Here is a 21,391-nt window from a genome sequence, read left to right on the forward strand (position 1 = left end):
GCCTTGGAAGAGCTGCAGTTCTTTGCTCTTATTCTCTACTCTATAAAAACTCAATTACTGGAGCCTGACAGCCTGCCTGGAACCCAGGAGGACAAAGCAGAGGAAAGCCAGGACCCAGCTGTGCCACCCTCTGGTGCCACAGACCCCTCCAGCCCCCAGGAATGGGCAATTAATGCTAATTAGGGAATGAGGCAGCTTCCTTTGGGGTTTTGGGGCTAGTTTTTTACCCTGAGTTAAAGGGAAATAGGGGAAGAGAAGGGGGTTTGGCAAGGCCAGGCGCTGGTGCTGAACCTGGGTGGATGCAGCCCCATTGTCAGCCCAGGCTGGGGGATGAACAGAATGAAAGCAGCCCTGACAAAAAGGATTTGGGGTCCCTGTCCATGGCAGGGGGATTGGAAATACATGACTTTGAAAGGTCCATTCTGTGATTCTACGGGCCTGTGAAAAAGTAGGTTGCAGGAAGGTTCTGTCAAAAAAACCCCCAAAAAACACCAAAACCAAAACCCACCACAAACTAGATATTATTAAAAATCACAAATTTCTTCTTGTTTCTGCAATTTTATATATTTATATATAAATATATTAAATTATATATACTTAATATATTTATATATTTATTATGCTTTTATTATATTAATATGATACAAAATATAATTTATTTATATATATGTATATATATACACATATATATACATATATATAAATAAATTATATTTAGTATCATATTAATATATTAAAATGATATATACTATATTAATAGTATAATAATGATATATACTACATTATAAATATAAAATAATGAAAATATAAAGTAATTATATATACTATATTATATATTAATATATTAAAATATATATACTTTAATTCTATTTGTTGGTGTCTGTCAGCAAATGGAGAAATAAAAGACCTTGGTACAAGCTTTTAGGTAAAATTTCTACCCCTTTGCTTATCTTCCCTGGTCAGATGCTCCTGTTTGGTTCAGTGGCATTAAAGGAGAGAGGAAGGAGATCAGAAAGTGGCTTCAAGAGCTCAGCTTTCAAAGAGGCTGGGGAACCTTTCCTTCAGGTTTGAAAATGGTTCTTTTTGACCAGAAATAAAATATTTTGCTCAGATTTCAAGTTCTATTGAAACTTCTTAAAGTTAAATGTAAATTAGAAGACAACTTTAAACATAATAATTTAAAATATTTGCATCAAAGTTGTCAAAGCTGATTTTTCAGAAACACATGGATGCTTATTTTGACTAAAGTAATGGAATCAATCTAACTTCACAGAAAACTCTGGTTCACACATTACTTATTTCTCCTGCTTTATAGAAAATATTTTGTTCTTATTAAAGGAAAATACAGGGAAGAGGGTATGTTTGGCTGTGACATAATTCTTTCTTTCTTTCTTTCTTTCTTTCTTTCTTTCTTTCTTTCTTTCTTTCTTTCTTTCCTTTCTTTTCTTTTCTTTTCTTTCTTTCTTTCTTCTTTCTTCTTCCTTCCTCTTCCTTCCTTCCTTCCTTCCTTCCTTCCTTCCTTCCTTCCTTCCTTCCTTCCTTCCTTCCTTCCTTCCTTTTCCTTCCTTCCTTCCTTCCTTTCCTTCCTTCCTTTCCTTTCCTTTCCTTCCTTCCTTTCCTTTCCTTCCTTTCCTTCTTTTCCTTCCTTCTTTCCTTTCCTTCTTTCTTTCCTTTCCTTTCTTTCCTTTCCTTCCTTCCTTTCCTTCTTCCTCCTTCCTTCCGCCACTTTTCCTTTCCTTTCTTTCTTCCCTTTTTTCTTTCTTCCTTTCCTTTTTTCCTTTCTTCTTTCTTTCTTTCCTTTCCTTTCCTTTCCTTTCCTTCCTTTTTCCTTTCTTTCCTTTCCTTTCCTTTCCTTTCCTTCCTTTCCTTTCCTTTCCTTTCCTTTCCTTTCCTTTCCTTTCCTTTCCTTTCCTTTCCTTCCTTTCCTCTTCCTTTCCTTCTTCCTTCCTTCCTCTTCCTTTCCTTCCTTCCTTCCCTTCCCTTTCCCTTCCCTTCCTTCCCTTCCTTCCCTTCCCTTCCCTCCCTCCCTTCCCTTCCCTTCCCTTCCCTTCCCTTCCTTCCCCCTTCCCTTCTTCCCTTCCTTCTCCTTCCCTTCCCCCTTCCCTTCCCTTCCCTTTCCCTTCCCTTCCCTTCCCTTCCTTCCCTTCCCTTCCCTCCTTCCCTTCCCTTCCCTTCCCTTCCCTTCCCTTCCCTTGAGAAAATCCATAATTTAAAGTATTTTAAATTAAAGATTTTATTATGTTCAACGGCCTATTTCTAAAGCAATAAATAAGACACAAAATGACCCAAACATGCTCTTCCATCACAGTTTGGGTGTTAATTTCAGAGACAACCCTGAAACCTGAGAGACCGATTGCCAGCCAGGAGCTGAGCTATTCCAGGCAGAGGACAATTAATGTGAGTTTCTTTGCTTTCCAGCAACCCTGATCAAGAGAAAATCCATTGAAAAACTCATTGAAAAAAAAATCTCCAGTGTCATTTTTGGTGGTGGGTGAAGCCAGCTTTCAAAACCTTTGCAGCAGTCTTTGGAAAACAAATGGAAAAGGAGCCCAACATGCCGATGGCAGCAGTTCAGAGTGAAGAGCCGATGATTTTGAGCGGGATTTGGGGGTTGTTTTAGGGCAGGAGCCATGGCCCAGGGTTACACCAGCCCTCCTTTGTGTGTGACATTCCCCCAGCACCCAAAGAACCCGAGTTTTACACCTGATCTTGCCGGGCTCATTTTCTGCCACTGAGCTCCCCGAAGAGCCGGACCGGGAATGGGATTGGGACCAGGACTGGTCCTGCCCAGACCAGCTCAGCCTAAAGAACCCTCTGCTAGCTCCCAGAATCCATCCCAGCCCTCCCAAAATCCATCCCAACCCTCCCAAAATGCATCCCAACCCTCCCAAAATGCATCCCAACCCTCCCATCCTTGTGGAGTGGTGCAGCAGGGCTGGCCAGGTGAATCTCACCAACCTCGCGTCACAGGTTCTTTTCCCAGCCAGGGATTTTTCAGATTTTTCCCGTTTAGTTTGTGAGCAAACCACCCTGTTTGGCAACAGGGGAGCCAAACCCACGGAACGCCTCTTATGTTTTATTATTATTATTGTTGTTTTCATGCATCGGGTCACCCGCGGCTGCCGAGGGGGAGTGGGGACGGCTGGTTTGGAAGCGGGAGAGCAGAGAGCAGCGTTTCCCGGAGGGAAGGAGGAAGGATTCCCGGCTGGATACCCGATTCCCAGAGGGAAGAAGGGAAGGATTCCCGGCTGGAGCGGGAGGAGCGGTCGCTGCGGGGCGGAGGAGAGAGGGGGCGGCTCCTCCGCCTGCCTCGGTAAGTGCTGCCGGCGGAATCCCCATCCCCATCCTCATCCCATCCTCATCGTCATCCCCATCCTCATCCTCATCTCCGGGCAGATCCTGACTCCCTTCCCCGGCCAGGGCTGCCGCTGCCGCTCCCCGCTCCGGGTGGGACCCCCTCTATTGTGGCCACCCCAGGCACGTCCTGAGCCCTCTGCCCCAAGGACCCCCCTTCGAACACGGTCCCCCCTCGGGAAGGGTTCCCCCCTCTTCTTCCCCACCTCCACCACAGATCCCCTCCGTGGGCAGGACCCCAGCCCCGCTGCCCCGGGCTGATGCTCCGCAGCATCCTCGCCGTTTTGCCCTACATGGGGCCGGGGTTTTGCTGCCCTGGGGCTTTTCCCCAAGAGGTTTGACTCCAGGGAGGGTGGATTTGGCACCCGGGGCTGTGGATTTGCACCCCGGCAGTGGTGTCTGTGTACTCAAGGGTTTGGTGCTTTTGCACTCAAGGTTTTGGTGCTTTTGCATCCCGGGGGTTGGGATTTTTGCACCTAAGGGGTTGGGCTTTTTACACTCCAGGAGTTTATGGTTTTGCTCCCCAGAGGGTGAGGGGTTTGTCTGCCCAGGGTTTGGGGTTTTGGCACCCCAAGGTTTGGGGTTTTGGCACCTCAGGGTTTGGGGTTTTGGCACCCCGGCTCAGTTCCCGATGAGCACGATGAGCACCCCCGTGTTTGCAGCGCGGGTTTGACCTCGCCTCGAGTTTTGTTGCTGCGATGTCTCCCCGGGGCGGGCAGACCTGCCGTGGCTGTGCAGGAGCGGTCCCGTCTGCCGCGGGTGATCCCAAACGCTGTGCCGGCTGTGGATGAGGATTTTATCCCGCTGCGGGGCAGGAATCACCATCCATCCCCACGCAGCCAGTTTGGGAGCAGCTCCGTGGGGAGGGATCCGGGCTGGCCACAGGGAGAACGCGCTCCGGGCTGGGGACACCGCGGGGCTGCTTCAGCCGACACTTCCCGAGGTAAGGATATTGTGGTTTATTGTGGTTTATTGTGGTTTATTGTGTTCCCAACCCCGCGGCTCTCCGAGAGGCTGCAGGAGCGCGGGTTTGGGGGTGGAAAGAAATGGTGCCCTGGGAAAAGCTGTCCTTCCAAGGGGAAAGCTGGACAGAGGGAAGGAGGGTCAGTGCAGAGGCTCACGGCTGCTCTGGTGGAAGCATCCCCAGGCATTTCCCCTCCTTCATCACCACCCACAGCTGGACAAACCGCTGGCGCTGCCCAGCAATCACCGAGCGCTGCGGTTCTCCCATGGGGAGGAGGAGGAGGAGGAGGAGGAGGAGGGAAAGGTGTGTGAGGTCCTGGGGCAGGCATTGCTCCCTGCTGGTTTGTGCCTGATCCAGCAGAGCAGCAGAGCCTGGCAGAAAATAATTCCCACTGATATATTTCCAGTTTTCATCATTGCTCTAAGATTTTAAAGTGCAGCCAGCCTTGAGATTGCAGAGTTGGGTTGTTTTTTTTTTCCCTCTCTTACCATCAAAATATGCCTTTCACTGATGAAATTAACCTTTAGCTTGGGATTTGTCTGCTGAATACATTAGGTCAAACTTTCTGGATATTGAAGAAGAGCAGAAATGGTGGAGTTGCTTTGCTCAGGCAGCCTCAGAGCAGAATCCAATCCATCAGTTTTTTGAAAGGAAGTAAACCCATAATATAAAAAAAAACCAAAAATAAAAAAATCCAAAAAAAAAAAAAAACCAACCCCACAAAAACCCCCCCAAAAAACCAAAACCAAAACAACAAAAAGACCAGTGAAAACTCTAAAGCATCTGAGATCCCCAGGAAAACTGGGAAGATCCCACATCATGGTACAACTGGGCATTTATCCCTTTGGTTTAAGGTTTCTCTTACAGGAAAGACTGAATGATGTTGTAGAAAGAGTCTGGGCTATCTCAGCAGTGTAACCCCAGGGGCTGCTGCAGCTCTCAGGAGTATTTAAGAGCTCCAATATTTTAAGCTGAGGAAGTGGGGAAAGATGGCATTTCCTGATTTGTCCCAATAATTTCTACAAAGAGGTTAAGATGGGTTCCCTGTGATGACAATTCTCCAGGCAGTTTGAGAGCAGCATTTTTTTAGTTAACTTATTTATTTAGCACACTCTGGATAAAGGTTGGATTCTCAGTCAGAGGCAAAAGGATCCAGACACCCACCTTGGGCTGCTTGGCTCTGACAGGGACTGGGGATGAGATTCCAGGGACTCTGACAGGGGATTTTTAAAAGGGATCAGGAGCAGCAGGATCCTGTTGTCTGCACCCTGAATTAAAGTTCAAGGTTCAAACATGAAGTTTCAAGAATCCGTCATCTCTTGGTTTTATAGTTGGCGACATGGATGTCAAATAAAGGCAGCCTTATTTCCAATCCCTCAGCCTTTGATAAAAAGAAAAAAAAAATACAACAAAAGAGTGTTTCTCTGGGGTTTTGTGAGTGTGAGCACATCTGTCTGGTGGTTTTGTGCACTGCCACACTCCTGGATGTGTCCTGCATTAAGGACAATGCTGCTGTGAGTTTTTCACTGGAGCAGACCTTTAACCCAGGCTGAGATGGTGCTTGAGGAGCACAAAGAGCTGGCAAAAAGGAGTTCTAATAACTGTGTCCTAATTCTGCTCCAAGTTTGAGAGTGGTGTGTGTTCACAGAGCACTGTGAGTAATGATCTGCTTTAATTAGAGTCATTCTAAGGCTGATACAAACTTAATGACCGTGTGGGAGCAGTCATTCTTTGCAGGAAGGTGTGACTTCAAAACCTTCTTGTCTCGGTGTTACATCTAAAAAACCCCAAATAATTAATCCAGAATTCTCATCTATCATTCTCACCTACCCATGAACAAAAATTTGACAGTCATTTTTAAAACCTGAAGACCAAATGTTTTAAACTTTAATTTTTGACATAGTTTTTTTGGTTTTTTTTAAACACTGATTTTTCATCAAACCTGATGTATTGCTGTTCATGTTCAGGAGCCTGTCCTAATGCTGCATGCTCTCCTGGGAGAACTTTTGGTTCATGGGGTGGTGCTCAAGCGTTTGAACTGGTTAGGGTCAACTCCAGGTGGGGTCAGAGGGCATTTTCCAGATCTTGTCGAGGTGCCAGAGGTGTGAGGAGACCAGCAGGTGTGGGAGATGAGATGGAAGATGGCTGTGGAGCAGGGAATGGCCCTTGGAGAGGTGGGTTCTGGAGCCGGGCTCCCGTGTGGCCATGAGCTGTGTCCACGTGGGTTTCCCACCCATTTCCCTGTGGATTTCCCTCCCTGTCCCTGTGGATTTCCCATCCCTGTCCCTGTGCATTTCCCACCCCTGTCCCTGTGGATTTCCCAGTTGTGTCCATGTGGATTTCCCACCCATATCCCTGTGCATTTCCCACCCATGTCCATGTGGATTTCCCACCCATTTCCCTGTGGATTTCCCACCCCTGTCCATGTGGATTTCCCAACAGTGTCCCTGAGGATTTCCCACCTGTCCCTGTGATTCCCCACCTGCCATTGCATTTCCCATCCATGTCCGATCTGGTGAATCCACAGGTCAGGGATTCCAACACCTTCTGTCCAGTGCATTCCCAACTGTTCCACAGTGAGATTTGAAGCATGGGCACATATATTCCCATCCCTGTGCCAATATGGGGTGCTAATCTGGGTTTTATTTTATTTCTTTGTTGGGGGTCCATGTGCAATGTTCCCAGACATTTCATTAGGAGATTTCCCCCACTGACATGTCCAGTGTGAATATTCCCAACTATGTGTCCATGTGGATTCCCACCCTGTCCTGAATGACTTTCCATCCTGTCCAGGCATTTCCCGCTTGTGTCCATGTGCATTTCCCATCCCGCAGTCCCCGAGCTGTCTGTGTGGAACGCACAGGAAGGAGAGCAGTTCCTGAACAATCCGTTCTGCCAGGAAACTGCATTGAAACCCAACTGTTCCACAGGAGCCCCTCCAGCCTGATGCCACCCTCAGTGGAGCAGTTAGGAAGAATGGCACACATTATCCCCTCTCCTGGCAATTATGGGAGAGCTGGAGACTGGATTTTTTATTTTATTTTATTTTTATGGGGTGTTACCAGGATGTGGAATGGTGTCCAAGGAACATTTTCATTAGGACTGAGGTACTTAAGACACCCTGCAGACTTTGAGCAGTGCTGGCCCAGGGGGCTGCCTGAGATGATGTCCAAAAATCCAAAAACCTGATTGTTCTCAGTGCTGGAGGAGCAGGAGAGCTTCAGGTCTCAGCCAGTGGCTCCCAGCTCCAGTGAGAAAGAGCTTTCCTTCTTTATTTTTTCTTTTCCAGACAGCTTGAGTCTTCCCTAAATTTTGTTTTTCAATTTTCTTATTTTTTACTTGAAAGAAAAGAAACCACTAAATCCAGCATATAAACAGAAGCCAGGGGATGGAGCTGAGGATTTTGAAGGATGAGTTGGTGCATGAGCACATAATTACATCCAAGAACAAGGGCACTATTGCTTTCAGAAAATGCAGCCCGGCCTCACAGTTGTGTAGGAATGCTTGGAAGAGCTCAGCAGGTGGAAAAGAAACACCTGGGTGGTGTAGGAATTCTGGAAGGTTTTCAATATAATCCCTCACGGTGGGGGCTTTTAAGGAAATGTAATAGTCCTGAATTAAGAAGAAAGTTCCCTGTGTGGAAAAAATGTGGGAAATGGATTTTTAGAGATCTACAAATCCATTTCCCACATTAAAATACTTGTCTGAAAGGCGACATGCAGGAGGGGTAAGTGCATGGTGAGTGTGAAAAACGCCAATCACTCGTTTTTAAAATCTTAAAAGTTTAATAGTAGTAAAATGGTTATAAAAATAGTAATATAATTAGAGTAATCATAATTTGGACAATCAGAATTTGGGGCAATATGAGACAATAAGAACAAAGAGTTACAGACAGTCCAGGTAGCTCTTTCTGGGCAAAATAAGCCTGAAAAAGGACCCACATTAACAGAGGATTAACCCTCAAATTGCCTGTTGCATATTCATACATCTCATACATGATGCATAAATCCCATTCAAACACAGGATTCTGTCTGGTGTCAGCTTCTTCCTCTGAATCCTGACAGCATCTTCAGGGCTGAGCAAGGTGGGAAGAAGTTCATTTCTTCTGATAATGGAGCGATAAATTCTCTTTCTCTGAAAGATTCAGGTATCCTGTGGCTGCTATCTCAGTGCGAGTCCTTTCTTAAAAAAAAGTTTCTTATATAGCATAGTTTCTATTTTAACATTTTGTTATAACATAAAACTATATTTAACACACTTCTTAATACAGCATAACTTTCTAACACAACACATATAATATTCATTTTAATATTTGTGAAAAGCCAATAATAAAATATGCATTTTTCACAGTGAGGTCAGGGATGCTCTTCACAGGGATAGGGTTTGGGATATGTTGGGTTCTAGAGATTGTGAATCATGAAATGGTGATATTTACAGACTCACTTTAAAAGCTTAATGACCAATCACACAAAGCAGAAGCACATTGACAGTAGATTTACCCAACCACTATAAGCACATGTACCTTTGTTAAAACAATGCTGGCTTATTTCAAATACAATACCTGCTTGTGAGCCTTCAAACACAATGCACAGAGCTCCGTTATCAAGCTTAGAACTTCCTAATATCTCACTAGATAAACTTTTCTGCAGCTTAGGGAGTTATTCTAGACAAGCACTAATACACAGAACATTGTTCTAATTGTCCTTACTTTTCTACTTCTTACATAATTTTTCTGCTGACCAATCTCATGGCTGCTGCTTATCTCTAATCACAGTTCTGCAGTGTCTGAGGCTGCCTTTTGCAGCTTTCCCAAAACCCTCTGATTTCATGGATTCCCACACAAGGAGGTTTCTTGGCAGGGTGCAGAGCTGAGCTGGGGAAGTTGTTGCTGTAGGAGGTGATGGATGCTAAAAGTTTGCTGGGCCAGAGGGGAAGCAGGACAATTTCATGATTCAGAAATCATTGAAACCATCTTAAGAGGTAATTCTGGACCAAAGGCTGCAGGAAGGACAGAGAGATGTTGGGAACATTTTGCTGCCTTGTTCTTACACCCCTCCTAAGACAAAGTTTGGTCCCTGTGAGATGAGGCAAGTTGGGCTACAGGGATGTTATCCAGGCCCACCCTCACACTGCACTCAGAAATGTGGGATTCACCTGAGGGTCCTGTGGAAGCAGATCCTGGTGACAGGAGAAGTGATGATATTCAAATATAGCAATTTTTCATCAGGAAATATTTCTGTAACTCTCTTTTCCCCACAAGTTTTGTCTTTGTGTTCCCTCAGCTACACCAGTGAGCTTTGAACTGCTGGAGTTTTTGCAGGGCATCATTCCCACCTACTTGGTAGAGTCTGGGAACTGAGCTGTGGACACAAACGTGGATTTCCTCAACAGAAAAATCCCCATTAAGGGGGATTAAGGAATTAAGGAATTGGGAGCATCACCTCCCATCTGGGCACAGAGGGAACCTGACTGTGGGGTCAGGGCTGCACCTGAGACACCTCAATGTGAAAATCCTCCAGCCCAAATCATTCTGTGATTCCACAATTCTGCTCCCTCTGGAGCTGCTGGCAGCCCTGCTTGGCCATTCAGGCTGGAGGATGGAGCTGCCCACTGTGGCACTAAAAAACCCCCAAAATTCAGAGTGTGGAAAAGCACCAGGACAACCCAGGGCATGGCACAGACTGAGCAGTGGGGCTGGGCAAGCAGCCCCAGCTGCTCTGGGGGTGGCAAAGATGGAAATGAGAATACAGAGCCACAGAATGGTTTAGATTGGAAAGGACTTTAAAGATCATTTAGTTCCAGCCCCCACATTATGTGGACTTGGCATGCTGTTCAGTGGGATTTAGCCCAGCTGCTTTAATTTTTGATTTCAGTTGTTTTCTTTCCCTCTCTCTGCTCTCAGTACATTTCTATTTTTTTTTTCCTGGTCTCATGCTTCATCTGATGATGCATTTTCATTCACAGGAGGGCTTTTAATTGCTGTGAAGGACTTCAGTCAATGCTTCACATTTATCTCACCCTCAGGATTTCTGACACTTCTAATGGGCTGCTAACCCAGGACACAGCCACAGCAGGGTGTGTGGATTTTTCCTGGAGAAAATGAAGCGCAAATATTATTTCCATCCTCCCTTTCCCACACCTACAAACCATCATTGAGGAAATTGTGCTTCTGCCCTTTTAGATTTTTAGATTTTAGCAGCGGGAAGATGCTGACGGACAGGAACGGATCCTGGCTCTCCAATTTCTCCTCTGCTGCCTCCTCCTTGGCACGGGGAGGGGTTGGGCTCCAGGAGGTGCTGGTGGGGCTCGTCCTCACCCTCATCGACGTGGTGACCCTGCTGGGGAACACCGTGGTGTTCCTGTGCCCCGTGGTGGAGAAGAGGCTGCGCACGGTCACCTACATGTTCATCATGTCCCTGGCCATGGCTGATTTCCTGGTGGCCTGCCTGGTGATGCCCTTCAGGTGAGGAATGGCTGCGAGCACAGGAGCACAAATGTCCTTTTCCCCTGAGCAATGTCACCGTGGGATTCTCTGAAAAATCCTCTTTGCCACGATTTCCTCCTGGGAAGCTGAGAAGCCTCAGAGAGGAATGAAAGCAATAATTATCTGATTGCTGCCCCTGTGTTTGCTGCTTTGGAATGTGGCTTGGAGATTGTTTACCCACAGGTGAATGTTTGATTGGTTCCATGTGAATTGTTTTTAATTAATGGCCAATCCCAGCCAGCTGTGTCAGGACTCTGGCAGGAGTCACAGGTTTTTATTATTCATTCTTGTGAAGCCTTCTGATGTATCCTTTATAGTTTAGTATAGTTTTAGTATAGCATAATGATATGATATGGTATGGTATGATATGATATATGATATGATATATGATATGATATATGATATGATATAATGTAATATAATGTAATATAATATAATATAATATAATATAATATAATATAATATAATATAATATAATATAATATATATAGTATATATATAGTGTGTATATATATAGTATAAATATACTATATATATACTATATACTATATACTATATATAGTATATAGTATATAGTATATATATAGTATATATTATATATACTATATGTTATATATTATATATAGTATATCATATATACTATAATATAATATAATATAGTATAACAATATATAATATAGTATAACATAATATATAATATAACATAACATAATATAAATATAATATTAATATATCAGCCTTCAGATTCATCTCTTCCCTCGTCCTGGAGCCCCTCAGAAACACCACAGAGCAGGGCTGGGATTCACCTGCTGGGCTCTCCAAAGGGCTGAGCCGTGGGCTGGTGGCTGTGTGTGCTTCCCTGTCTCTGCTCTGTGTTATAATCCCTTATCATGCATGCAGACACAATTTCCAAGGGGATTTTTCCTGCTGGCCACACAAGGCTGCTGATCTGAGCTTGATTTCCAGCTTTGTATGTGGAGCTCCAGTCGTTGCTCCCCCTCCCAGGACCAGCCCTGCATATGGGATGTAAGGAATTTATTCAGGATAAGCTGGGTAATTTAGGCTTCCCCCATTTTTCATGGAGGAAGAGGCTCTGGAGAGGGCAGGTGTCCCTGCATGAAGTTTATATTTGTGGGAGCTTCACTACCTGGCTAAAACAGTGAAACAAAAGCAGAAAGCAGCTGGCTTGTGGTCCTGGCTTGTCTTGTCCTGCAAAGCAGCCAGAGGTTTGTGTAAATCAGGGAGCTGCACCCTGAGTTCATGGGGCAATATGAGGAAGCTGAATTATTTCCATTTTCTATGCTTGAGTTCTCATTGGGCTGCCTATTCCTTTGAATTTGGCACTGAAAAATATTGTCCCAACAAGCAATTACAAACTGAGTTAAGTTCATGGTATCAGGTAAAAAAATGCAGTTAATGATATTCTCTTATAAAATATTACTGCTAAGTTAAATTCTTTGTTCATTGAATTTAAAGCTCAGGTTCTGAAATTACAGAACCATAGTGTGGTTTGGGTTGGCAGGGGCCTTTAGGGGTCATTGAACCCAACCCTGCACTGAGCAGGGACACAGGCAACTGGAGCAGCTTGTTCAGAGCTCCATCCACCCTGGCTTTGAGCACTCCCAGGGATGGGGCAGCCACAGCTTCTCTGGGCATCCTCGCTGTAAAAAATTTCTTCCTCCTATCTATTTTGAATCTACTTTTAGTGATGTTTTACTTAAAGAGCAAAAATACAAGGGGGAGCAAAGATGAGAGCGTGGCTGGTGCTTTGTGCCCCTCCTGGTGCTGCCTGGTGGGGCCGTGCTGAGGAATGGGCCCTGCTGGCTCCATCAGCCTTGGCCAGCACAGCTCCTGCTGTTTCACTCTTTCCCACTGCTTTGGCTTCACATCTGTGCTGCTCCTTTGCATTTCAGTTTGCTCCTCAGTTGGCAGGTTATTATGTGCCAAAGGGAATGGAAAGAAATGATCTTAGGAGGCAGTTTGGCTCAGGAAAATGTGGCAGAATGGAAAAACAAATTTGTCCTTGGTGTCTTAATTTCATAAGAGTAAGATTTTTCTTTTGTTCCTGTCTTGGCTGGTTTGCAGGAGGGAGCTTAGCTCGTTGTCTGAGCACTCCAGCCAGTCTGTCATTTCCAGGCTGAATATTTCCAGCTATTCTTTTCCTCTGCAAGCAGAAGGGCAAGGCAGGGGTGACTTCATTGTGTGGGGGCTTTTTTGGCTTTTACAACTCCTTCTTCTCCAGCAGCATTTCCAAGCTGCAGAGACTTTTTACCTCAGAGAAGAGGGCTCAGGTGTCCATCACCCCGTGCTGTGAGGATGTCTGCAGGTCAGGTGTGTGCAGGTGAGCACTGGGCACCTGCTTGTGGGAACTCAGCACATCACTCTGGATGTCCAGAGTTACCAAGACAACCCTTGTGGGGCTTGGAGATCTTGGAATGTTGCCAAAAGCACCTGGTGGCTTGACTTTGACCCTCTGAGGGACGTGCCACCTGTTTGAGGACATGAGAGTCACTTGGGAATGAGTGGTGTAAGAATGATGTATTTACAGAGTGAAATACAGATTTTAGGGTTTTGGTACAGGGGGGTTATGGAGACAAGATGGAGGGATCAGGGTGTGTCTTGTCCTTCTTTCTTCTTCTTGTCATCCATTTTCTGTGGTGGTGTTGGCACTTTGGGATTGGTCCATGGTGAAGGTGCACTTGGTAATATGGGTGAAAGGTATTGGGAAATAAAGGTAAATATGATGTACATAGTTTTTAGTATAAAAAGAGACAACCGCCCAGTGGGAGGGCAGAGTGCCCTTGGCTGCCTTGCTGGTCAGACCTCTGTTGGGCAGAAAGAAAATTCTACAGATAAGAAATAATAAACAATCTGAAGACTGAAAATCTGAAGAGTGCAGACTCGTCCTTTGAAGCGTGGGCTGTCCCAGAGCCATCCTGCCCGTGTCCAGGCAGAGACAGACAGCCTGATGGACACCTGCTCACCTGGGATCTGTGAGCAAGGCTGTCCCCACAGCAGCACATCTCCTTTGGGGAGGCCAGGGCACACCACAGCTCTGCAGCATCTCTGGGGGTCAGGAGGGCTCTGAGCAATGGCAGAGCAGCCCCCAAGTCCAGAGCTGAACCTGTGCTCCAGTTTAATGCTCATTTCCCTCTGTAAAAGAGCCATGAAACCTTTCCATGAGTGTGCTGCGGATCCTCCATGCTGCCCGTGGTGTAGGGACAGGCTCTGCTGTACCTTTGGATTTTTGCATGGAATCCCACATGACAAAGAGCTGCTGAGGGCTGGGACCCTTCAGCAGCACTGTCCCCACCTACAGCAGTTGCTGTGCTCCGGAGCACCCTTCACAAACCAATTTAGTGAGCTGGTGTGATGAGATGTAGCTCAGGCATTGCTTTCTGCCATCAGGGTGAAGCTTTCCTCCTTGCTGGACACCTGAGCACAGCAGCTCAGCAGCCCTGGGCTCGCTGCGTTTCACCAGCAAGCTGGGGAGTTACAGGATAATTAAAGCTTTGCAGGACCAGGGAGTTACCCATTAAATTCCCTGACAATGGTGATTTCAGCAGCACCTCGGGAGCTGCAGAAAGCTGGAGAAAGAAAGAAGCAAATGGCATCTCAGTGAATGCCACAGAAACATGCATCAGCCTTCCTACAGCTGCCATATGCTCCTTCCTTCACTGCTCACTTCTCACAGGCCCCTCTTGCCTTTGTTAGGAATATTTTTGGTACTGTGTCTGTTTTTGCTGGTGTGTTTACCTTGCTGAGGCATTTATGAGCCACATAATGTACAGGCTGCATGGGCTTCCTCCTAGGCTGTTGTTGTTTTGTATTTTTTAACCAAGAGTGGAAATCCTCTCTGGTTTTGAAGCATTTGATTGGGTGTGAAGTGAGTTTCTTGGAGAAGTCCCATGCCCCAGGAATTGGGGAGAAATCATAAAAGACTGTGCTGTGCCAGGCACTGGGAAAAGGCTGTGATAAATAAAGCTGTGCAGATGTAAATTCGGGGAGCTTTGTGGGGCAAAGCACCTCTCTCAAGGCACTTAGGCTGCAAGAAGCACAGCTTTGCTCTTGTTCAGTCATGCTCTAGGTGTGGGGCGCTGTCACTGTCATATTTTCTGGAAAAATCCCCTTGCCCTGGATTTTTCTCCTGGGAAGCTGAGAAGCCTCAGAGAAAAAGGAAAACAATATTGTCTGATTGCTTCTCTGTGTTTTGCTGCTTTGGAATGTGGTTGGAGATTGTTCATCCAACAGGTGGATGTTTGATTGGTTTCATGTGAATTGTTTTGACTTAATGACCAATCACAGCCAGCTGTGTTGGGACTCTGGAAGCAGTCATGAGTTTTCATTATCATTCTTTGTAACCTTCTGTCTGTATCCTTTCTCTATTCTTTAGTATAGTTTTAGTATAGCATAATATAATATAATATAATATAATATAATATAATATAATATAATATAATATAATATAATATAATATAATATAATATAATATAATATAATATAATATAATATAATATAATATAATATAATATAATATACTTTCTAAGTACATGGAATCAGATTCTCAATTCCTCCTTCATCCTGGGGACTCTGAAAATACCACAGGTTGCTCCTTTTTTTGGGTTGTGCTTGGAGGATGAATCTCTGCTGTCTGAGCTGCCCACCTTTAGTACCTGTGTGATAAAATACAGCATTTCCTCAGTCACAAAGAAGTAGAAACAGAATGGTTTGGGTTGGAAGGAGCCTTAAAGATCATCTTGTTCCAGCCCTGGGCAGGAACACGTTCCACTAGAGCAGGTTGCTCACCCAGCCTGGCCTCATACAGGGGCTGCACCAAGAGCCCCTCCAGCTCTGATTTCCACCTGTTTTCTCTCCCAGCATCATTTACGAGGTGACAGGGATGTGGCTCTTTGGGAAGCTGTTCTGCAAAGTCTGGATCTCCTTCGACGTCATGTTCTGCACCGCCTCCATTGTCACGCTGTGCTTCATCAGCCTGGACAGGTACTGCTCCGTGGTCACCCCCTACCACTACTCCAGGAGGATGTCCCGGGGCAGGTGAGTGCAGCTGCTCCTCCTTTTGGCTCCCTCCAGGCTGTCACTGGCCATGGCCTGTCCCTGTCACATTTTCTGAAAAATCCCTATGCCAGGATTACTTGTCTTGGCAAGTTGGGAAGCCTCAGAGAAAAATGGAAGCAATATTATCTGATCTGCTTCTCCTGTGTTTTGCTGCTTTGGGATGTGGTTTGGACATTGTTTATCAGCTGGTCATTGTTTGATTGGTTTCATGTGAATTGTTTTGACTTAATGGCCAATCACCATCCAGCTGTGTCAGGACTCTGGCGAGTTACGAGTTTTTCATTATTATCTTTTAGCCTTCTGTCTGAATCCTTTCTCTATTCTTTAGTATAGTTTTAGTACAATATGATATAATAATATAATATAATATAATATAATATAATATAATATAATATAATATAATATAATATAATATAATATAATATAATATAATATAATATAATGGAGTCAGATTCTCAATTCCTCCTCTATCTGGAGGATCCTGAAAATACCACAGTAGCCTACATTGATGTGAGACTGGAATGAGCTCAGATCATTCAGGTGCTGCCCAGAAGCAGAGTGATGTAGGAAAAGGAACTTTCACCATTTAAAACTGCAGAAAATGCTTAATCTGGTGTAGGAGAGGACAAGGAGGATGCAGCTGAGGGGGTGGGATGGTGCTCCTGGGAGAATATTTTTTGAGCTAAGGAAGGGTTGCAAAATGGGGTAGAAAGCAGTGATATGGGCTGAGTCGGACCTACAGGTTTTTCCCTGTGCAGTCAGGAATTTCACAGAATCACAGAATGGCTTGGGTTGGAAGGGACCTTAACGATGACCTTGTTCCATCCCCCTGCTGTGAGCAGGGACACCTTCCACTAGACCAGGTTGCTCAAGCCTTGGCCTTAAACATTTGCAGAGATGGGGAAGGACTTTGAAGAACTTCTAAGGACTAGGTGAAAGGAGACCCAGAAGGATGCATGTAGCAGTAGTCCTCCCTCTCTTAAACTCACCATCTTCTCTGAAGTGATAGTCAGGGAAAACAAGGAGAGTTCCTGAGCTCCCGTGAGGGTTTCATGTGAAAGGCTGAAATGAGGACTGCAGGGTGGGAAAGTCATCTGAGGGAGGGCAGAGGACACTGCAGCAGTGGAGTGCTTTACAGGGTGGGTTCAGGCATGTGTTTCCCACTGTCACTCTTGCAGTGTGTGATTTGTGGATCACAGGCAAAGAGAGGAAAGGGCTCTGCGTCCCCCCCTTGCAGATTCTGCCATCTGGTGTCCATCAGCTCCATCCTCATCAGGCCCCAGAGGGTGAGATAACGGCCAGATACTAAAGCTGAAAGCAAAAATATCTACATGCTGTTGTTTCAAATACTAACAAACATCTTCTGTAAAACCTTTCCTCATCTTCTCTCAGCCAGCTCTGAGCACTCCTTGAGCTGACCCCAGTTCTGTCGACTACAGACCAATTACCCAGTTGTTAGAGACATGCAAGTCTGGACTGGTTATAGTCCAGCTTTCTCCCTTCTGCACGCCCTGCTGGACTGCTCAGCAGCGATATCCCACACAGGTTACCATGGGGATTGAAATGTACTGCATGTTCTCAGCCCAAAATTACTCAGACCCTCCCTCCCTTCTGCATCTCTTTCCTTTTGCAGATGCATCGTGATGACCTGCACGGTCTGGGTGTATTCCTCCCTCATTTCCTTCCTTCCCGTCATGCAAGGCTGGAATGAGATCCCCGGGGTGGACTTTGACGCGGGCAGGGAATGCATCTTTGTCACCAACTGGGTTTTTGCCATCGTGGCTTCTGCCCTGGCCTTCTTCCTCCCCTTCATGGTCATGTGCAGCATGTACTTCTTCATCTACCGAGCCTCCCGCCTCAAGGCCACCCGCATCATGTCCCAGACGCTGGAGATCCACTACCACCCCAACAGCAAGAGGCAGAACCACCTGCAGCTGGAGAACAAGGCCACGAGGACCATCAGCATCATCATCTCCGTGTTCGTGCTGTGCTGGCTGCCCTACTTTGTGCTGAACGTGTGGCTGGCAGCCAGGGGCAGCGACTCCACCAGCTCCGTGCTGCTCGGCACCTTCAAGATCATCACCTGGCTGGGCTACTGCAACTCCACCATCAACCCCCTGCTCTACGCCTTCCTCAACAGGGACTTCCAGCACGCCCTCAAGAAGCTGCTCCTGTGCAGGCGCAGGTCTCAGGTGGACGTTGGGGAAGACATGGTTTCCATAGCCACCTTTTCCAAGACCGCTCCAGAGCTGGAATACAGCGCGGCGGTGCCCAACGGCGCCCCCAAGGGCAAACCCAAGTCATAGGAGGAGCAGTCGCTGGAGGCGGTGATACAGAAAGCGCTGGAGCACATCCCAGTGGAAAAACAAAGGGTAGGAAAAGAGGGGAAGCAGGGGCTGGAATATTACAATACAACAAAGATGCATTTCTTCACCTTCCACATGAAGAACTCAGATATTTTAGAGGCAATTTGTTGTATATTAATGGAACTGATTCATTCCTGGATAATTATTTTTCTAATGAGCATTTTCTAAGACAAATTCAGCCTTCATTTGGGTTAAAAAAACCAAACCAGTATGGTACAATGTGACCTACATTTGTGCATATCCTGGTGATTTGTGTCAGGTGGGACAGTGTTTCTTGTCAAGCCACTGTAGCTTCTCACCTCGAAGTTTCATTACAGACTTGACCAGTTTTAATAACTCCACCTGTGCCAGTCTGTGTATGGGAATTAGAGGAGGGAGGTGCTCACTTCCTAAAGAGGCACCACTCTGCAGCCTGGGCTGTTGCTCAGGGTTCAGCTCACTGGCTTCTGCAACATCTGGATATTCAGAACTTTCCATGGCCTTCTTTGAATTATCTGTGGATTTCCTTGTTAATTTTGGAAGGGGACATTCCCTGTGGCAGACCCCAGGAGATGACAAACACTTGCTGTAACAGCAGAAGCACTGCAGTTTCAAAGCTACAGGTGGCTGAAGATGGGATGTGAACAGGAATTACTGTGTGTACACTGTGGTATCTACCAGAGAGACATAAAAAAAAGATAAATGGAAATGATTATTATTACTACTGCCAAGTGCTCGTCTGGACTTCCAACAGCACTGGTTCCCTGCAGGAAAGCCACAAGTGCCTCACTGAAGGGTTACTCTGAAAAGCTAGCAGGGGAATAAAATGCAGGGGTAACAAAATGCAGTAGGACCTGGCTGGAGCAGCTGAGCTACTGAAGATGCCAGCACAAGGGTCAGGAGTTCTGTCTCAAGAGCCTGGTGGAAAAAACAGCCCTGACCTGGGGTTCAACAGTGGTTCTCCTGTGAAATGACTCTCCATGGAGAGGGTGAGGTGTTCCAGATCCTACAACTCCAGCAACAACATGGAAATGGTAATTACCTGGTAACTACCTACACCTTCTTCTGAGGGAAGCATCCCATGGGCACAAAGGTGACAGGGCAGAAATCCTGCTGCTGCCACCCAGCTCATTTTGATATGATAGGAGAAGGAACGGGGTTTCATCCCCAAGAGCTATGGGGGAGAAAAGGAGCTGAGGGATGGCAATATCCTGTGAAAGAACAGGACAGCACAGCAGAACCCCAGGCCAAAGTCCCTTCTGCAGGGCTGTGAGCTCACAGCTACCCCAGTTTGGGTGTTCTGGTGCAAAACAGCTGGCAGGAAAGTACACATCATTCAGAGGAAAACCTCCCAGGTTAGGGAAGAGCCTTTCTCTGTCAAACCCTGGAGCAATGAGGGACAAAGGCAGGGACAACACACTCTAGGGCTGAGAGAAGCAAAGACTGACCAGGCAGAGCTGAGCAAGGCCAGATGCTTCTGTGGCTGGGCAGGGACCCCGCAGGGGAGGACTCATCCACCCCTTTGAGGGCAAATGTAACATCCCAGAATATGCAGACACACCTGGTGTGAACACATAAGCCAGTTCTGCTACTGAAATGCTGCAGGGCCCTTGGAATAGGCAGCTACCCACATCCAGCTACACAGCAAGTTAAAAATACCTTAATCCTCATTTCCTGTGCTCCACCTGTAATCACTGAGCTGGCAGGGAAGGCAGGGGCTCCACACGTGGCCATTTACTGTGCTGCTGATGCAAACAGGGACATGCAAGGAAGAGGACACCCTTAACCCTCCTGCTGTAACCCAGCCAAACACAAATTCTGTTCCTGATCAGACACTCACTGCAGCATTGTGGTTTCACCTGGACGAGCCAGTATCTGGGAGAGTTATCCAAGAGGATGTGGAAGACAATCATTGTAATCTACTTCTGCCTTATCACAAAGCTGCAGGGTGTCACAGTGTCACAGCACAGCAGAGTAATCCCCAGGAGGATTTGAGTCCATTATCTTTTTAGGAAACTGAGCTCACACACTTGAACAGATTTAAGTCTGTAAAAGAGAAAAATAAAATTGTACAAGACCAGCTGTAACAGCATAAGAATTATCCCTTCTCCCCTCTCTGGTGAGCAATTGCATCCATAATCCACCCAGTTTAGAGCTCAATTCCCTTTTTTCTCCAGCTCCTGTCTCCCTTCCAAGCAGCACATTGGCTTTTGCGTCATCACACACGCTGTGGCCAGTGTGAGACAGGGAAGCAAAGGAAGTTTCAGGAATGCAGAGCCCATCCTGTTCCCACTGCACAGGGCTGCCACCTGCAGCACACACCGATGCAGGCTTCCAACACAAGCAACTACTATTTTGTCTTATAAATAAAAAAAGTTTATTAAATCATTTAGACTTGAAAGAAGTCACAGTAATTCAATGCACTCAACAATTACAACAAGTGCATCCTGTACACCACCAACCCAAATGGATTGATTCTGTATTTTATAAATAAAAATTAACATATTTACAGTGAGAAATAAAAGCATGGCATTAGGCAGTTAAATTAGCAGATTACACAAATGCCTACCAGTTGATTTTTTTTAAAAAGTACAAATCTACAAGATTACATACGACATGTATGACTTCATTAGGTTTAAATTTTCAGAATCACAACATTTTTGTACATAATTTTGACTATGGCTCTTCCAACCACTGCCTATAAAACCCCCCATTTAATGGCAAAAAGCTCCTTTTCCTTCTCTACAGCTTCATCTGTGTAAGATGCATTCCCTAAGATCTACTGTAGTGCAGAAGTATGAAATGATTTCCTCTAATGACAGGCTATGGACAGTGACAATATGTACAACTGTGGTACTTTTTTGCTTTAAAAATAGTGCAGATTCCCAGTTTACCCACCAGGGACAAAAATGGAGTCAAAGTTAATTTCAAAATCATCTTCATTTCACCAAAGAGCAAGTGACCCGGATAGACACTCACTAGGCTTAGAGACTGTAATTTGCTCTATAAAAATACAGTATTTTAATTCTATTTACATGTTACAGATCTCTCACTCACCCAGCAAGCTGACATTTACAAGCTTCAAAAAAACCCAAGAAACCCCCCAAAAAAAGGATAATGGAGCACAATATTGGCAAGCACAGCAGCTGGACCTGTCCGCTTAGGAGA

The 21,391-nt window shown here is 45.6% G+C and overlaps 1 protein-coding gene across 1 annotated transcript; it reads left to right on the plus strand.

The window, feature by feature from the left end:
- The first annotated feature begins 3,246 nt into the window (after window positions 1–3,246).
- LOC135447146 (probable G-protein coupled receptor No9) lies at window positions 3,247–21,390 on the plus strand. The gene is made up of 7 exons (XM_064711996.1): window positions 3,247–3,313; window positions 4,170–4,297; window positions 10,283–10,393; window positions 10,500–10,781; window positions 15,681–15,857; window positions 17,512–19,257; window positions 21,268–21,390. Exons 3-6 carry the CDS (start codon window positions 10,317–10,319, stop codon window positions 18,182–18,184), a joined length of 1,209 nt encoding a protein of 402 aa, XP_064568066.1. The 5' UTR covers window positions 3,247–3,313; window positions 4,170–4,297; window positions 10,283–10,316; the 3' UTR covers window positions 18,185–19,257; window positions 21,268–21,390.
- Window position 21,391: the final 1 nt, after the last annotated feature.

The sequence above is a fragment of the Zonotrichia leucophrys genome, chromosome 4 (genome assembly GCF_028769735.1).
Source record: "Zonotrichia leucophrys gambelii isolate GWCS_2022_RI chromosome 4, RI_Zleu_2.0, whole genome shotgun sequence".
NCBI lineage: Eukaryota > Metazoa > Chordata > Aves > Passeriformes > Passerellidae > Zonotrichia > Zonotrichia leucophrys.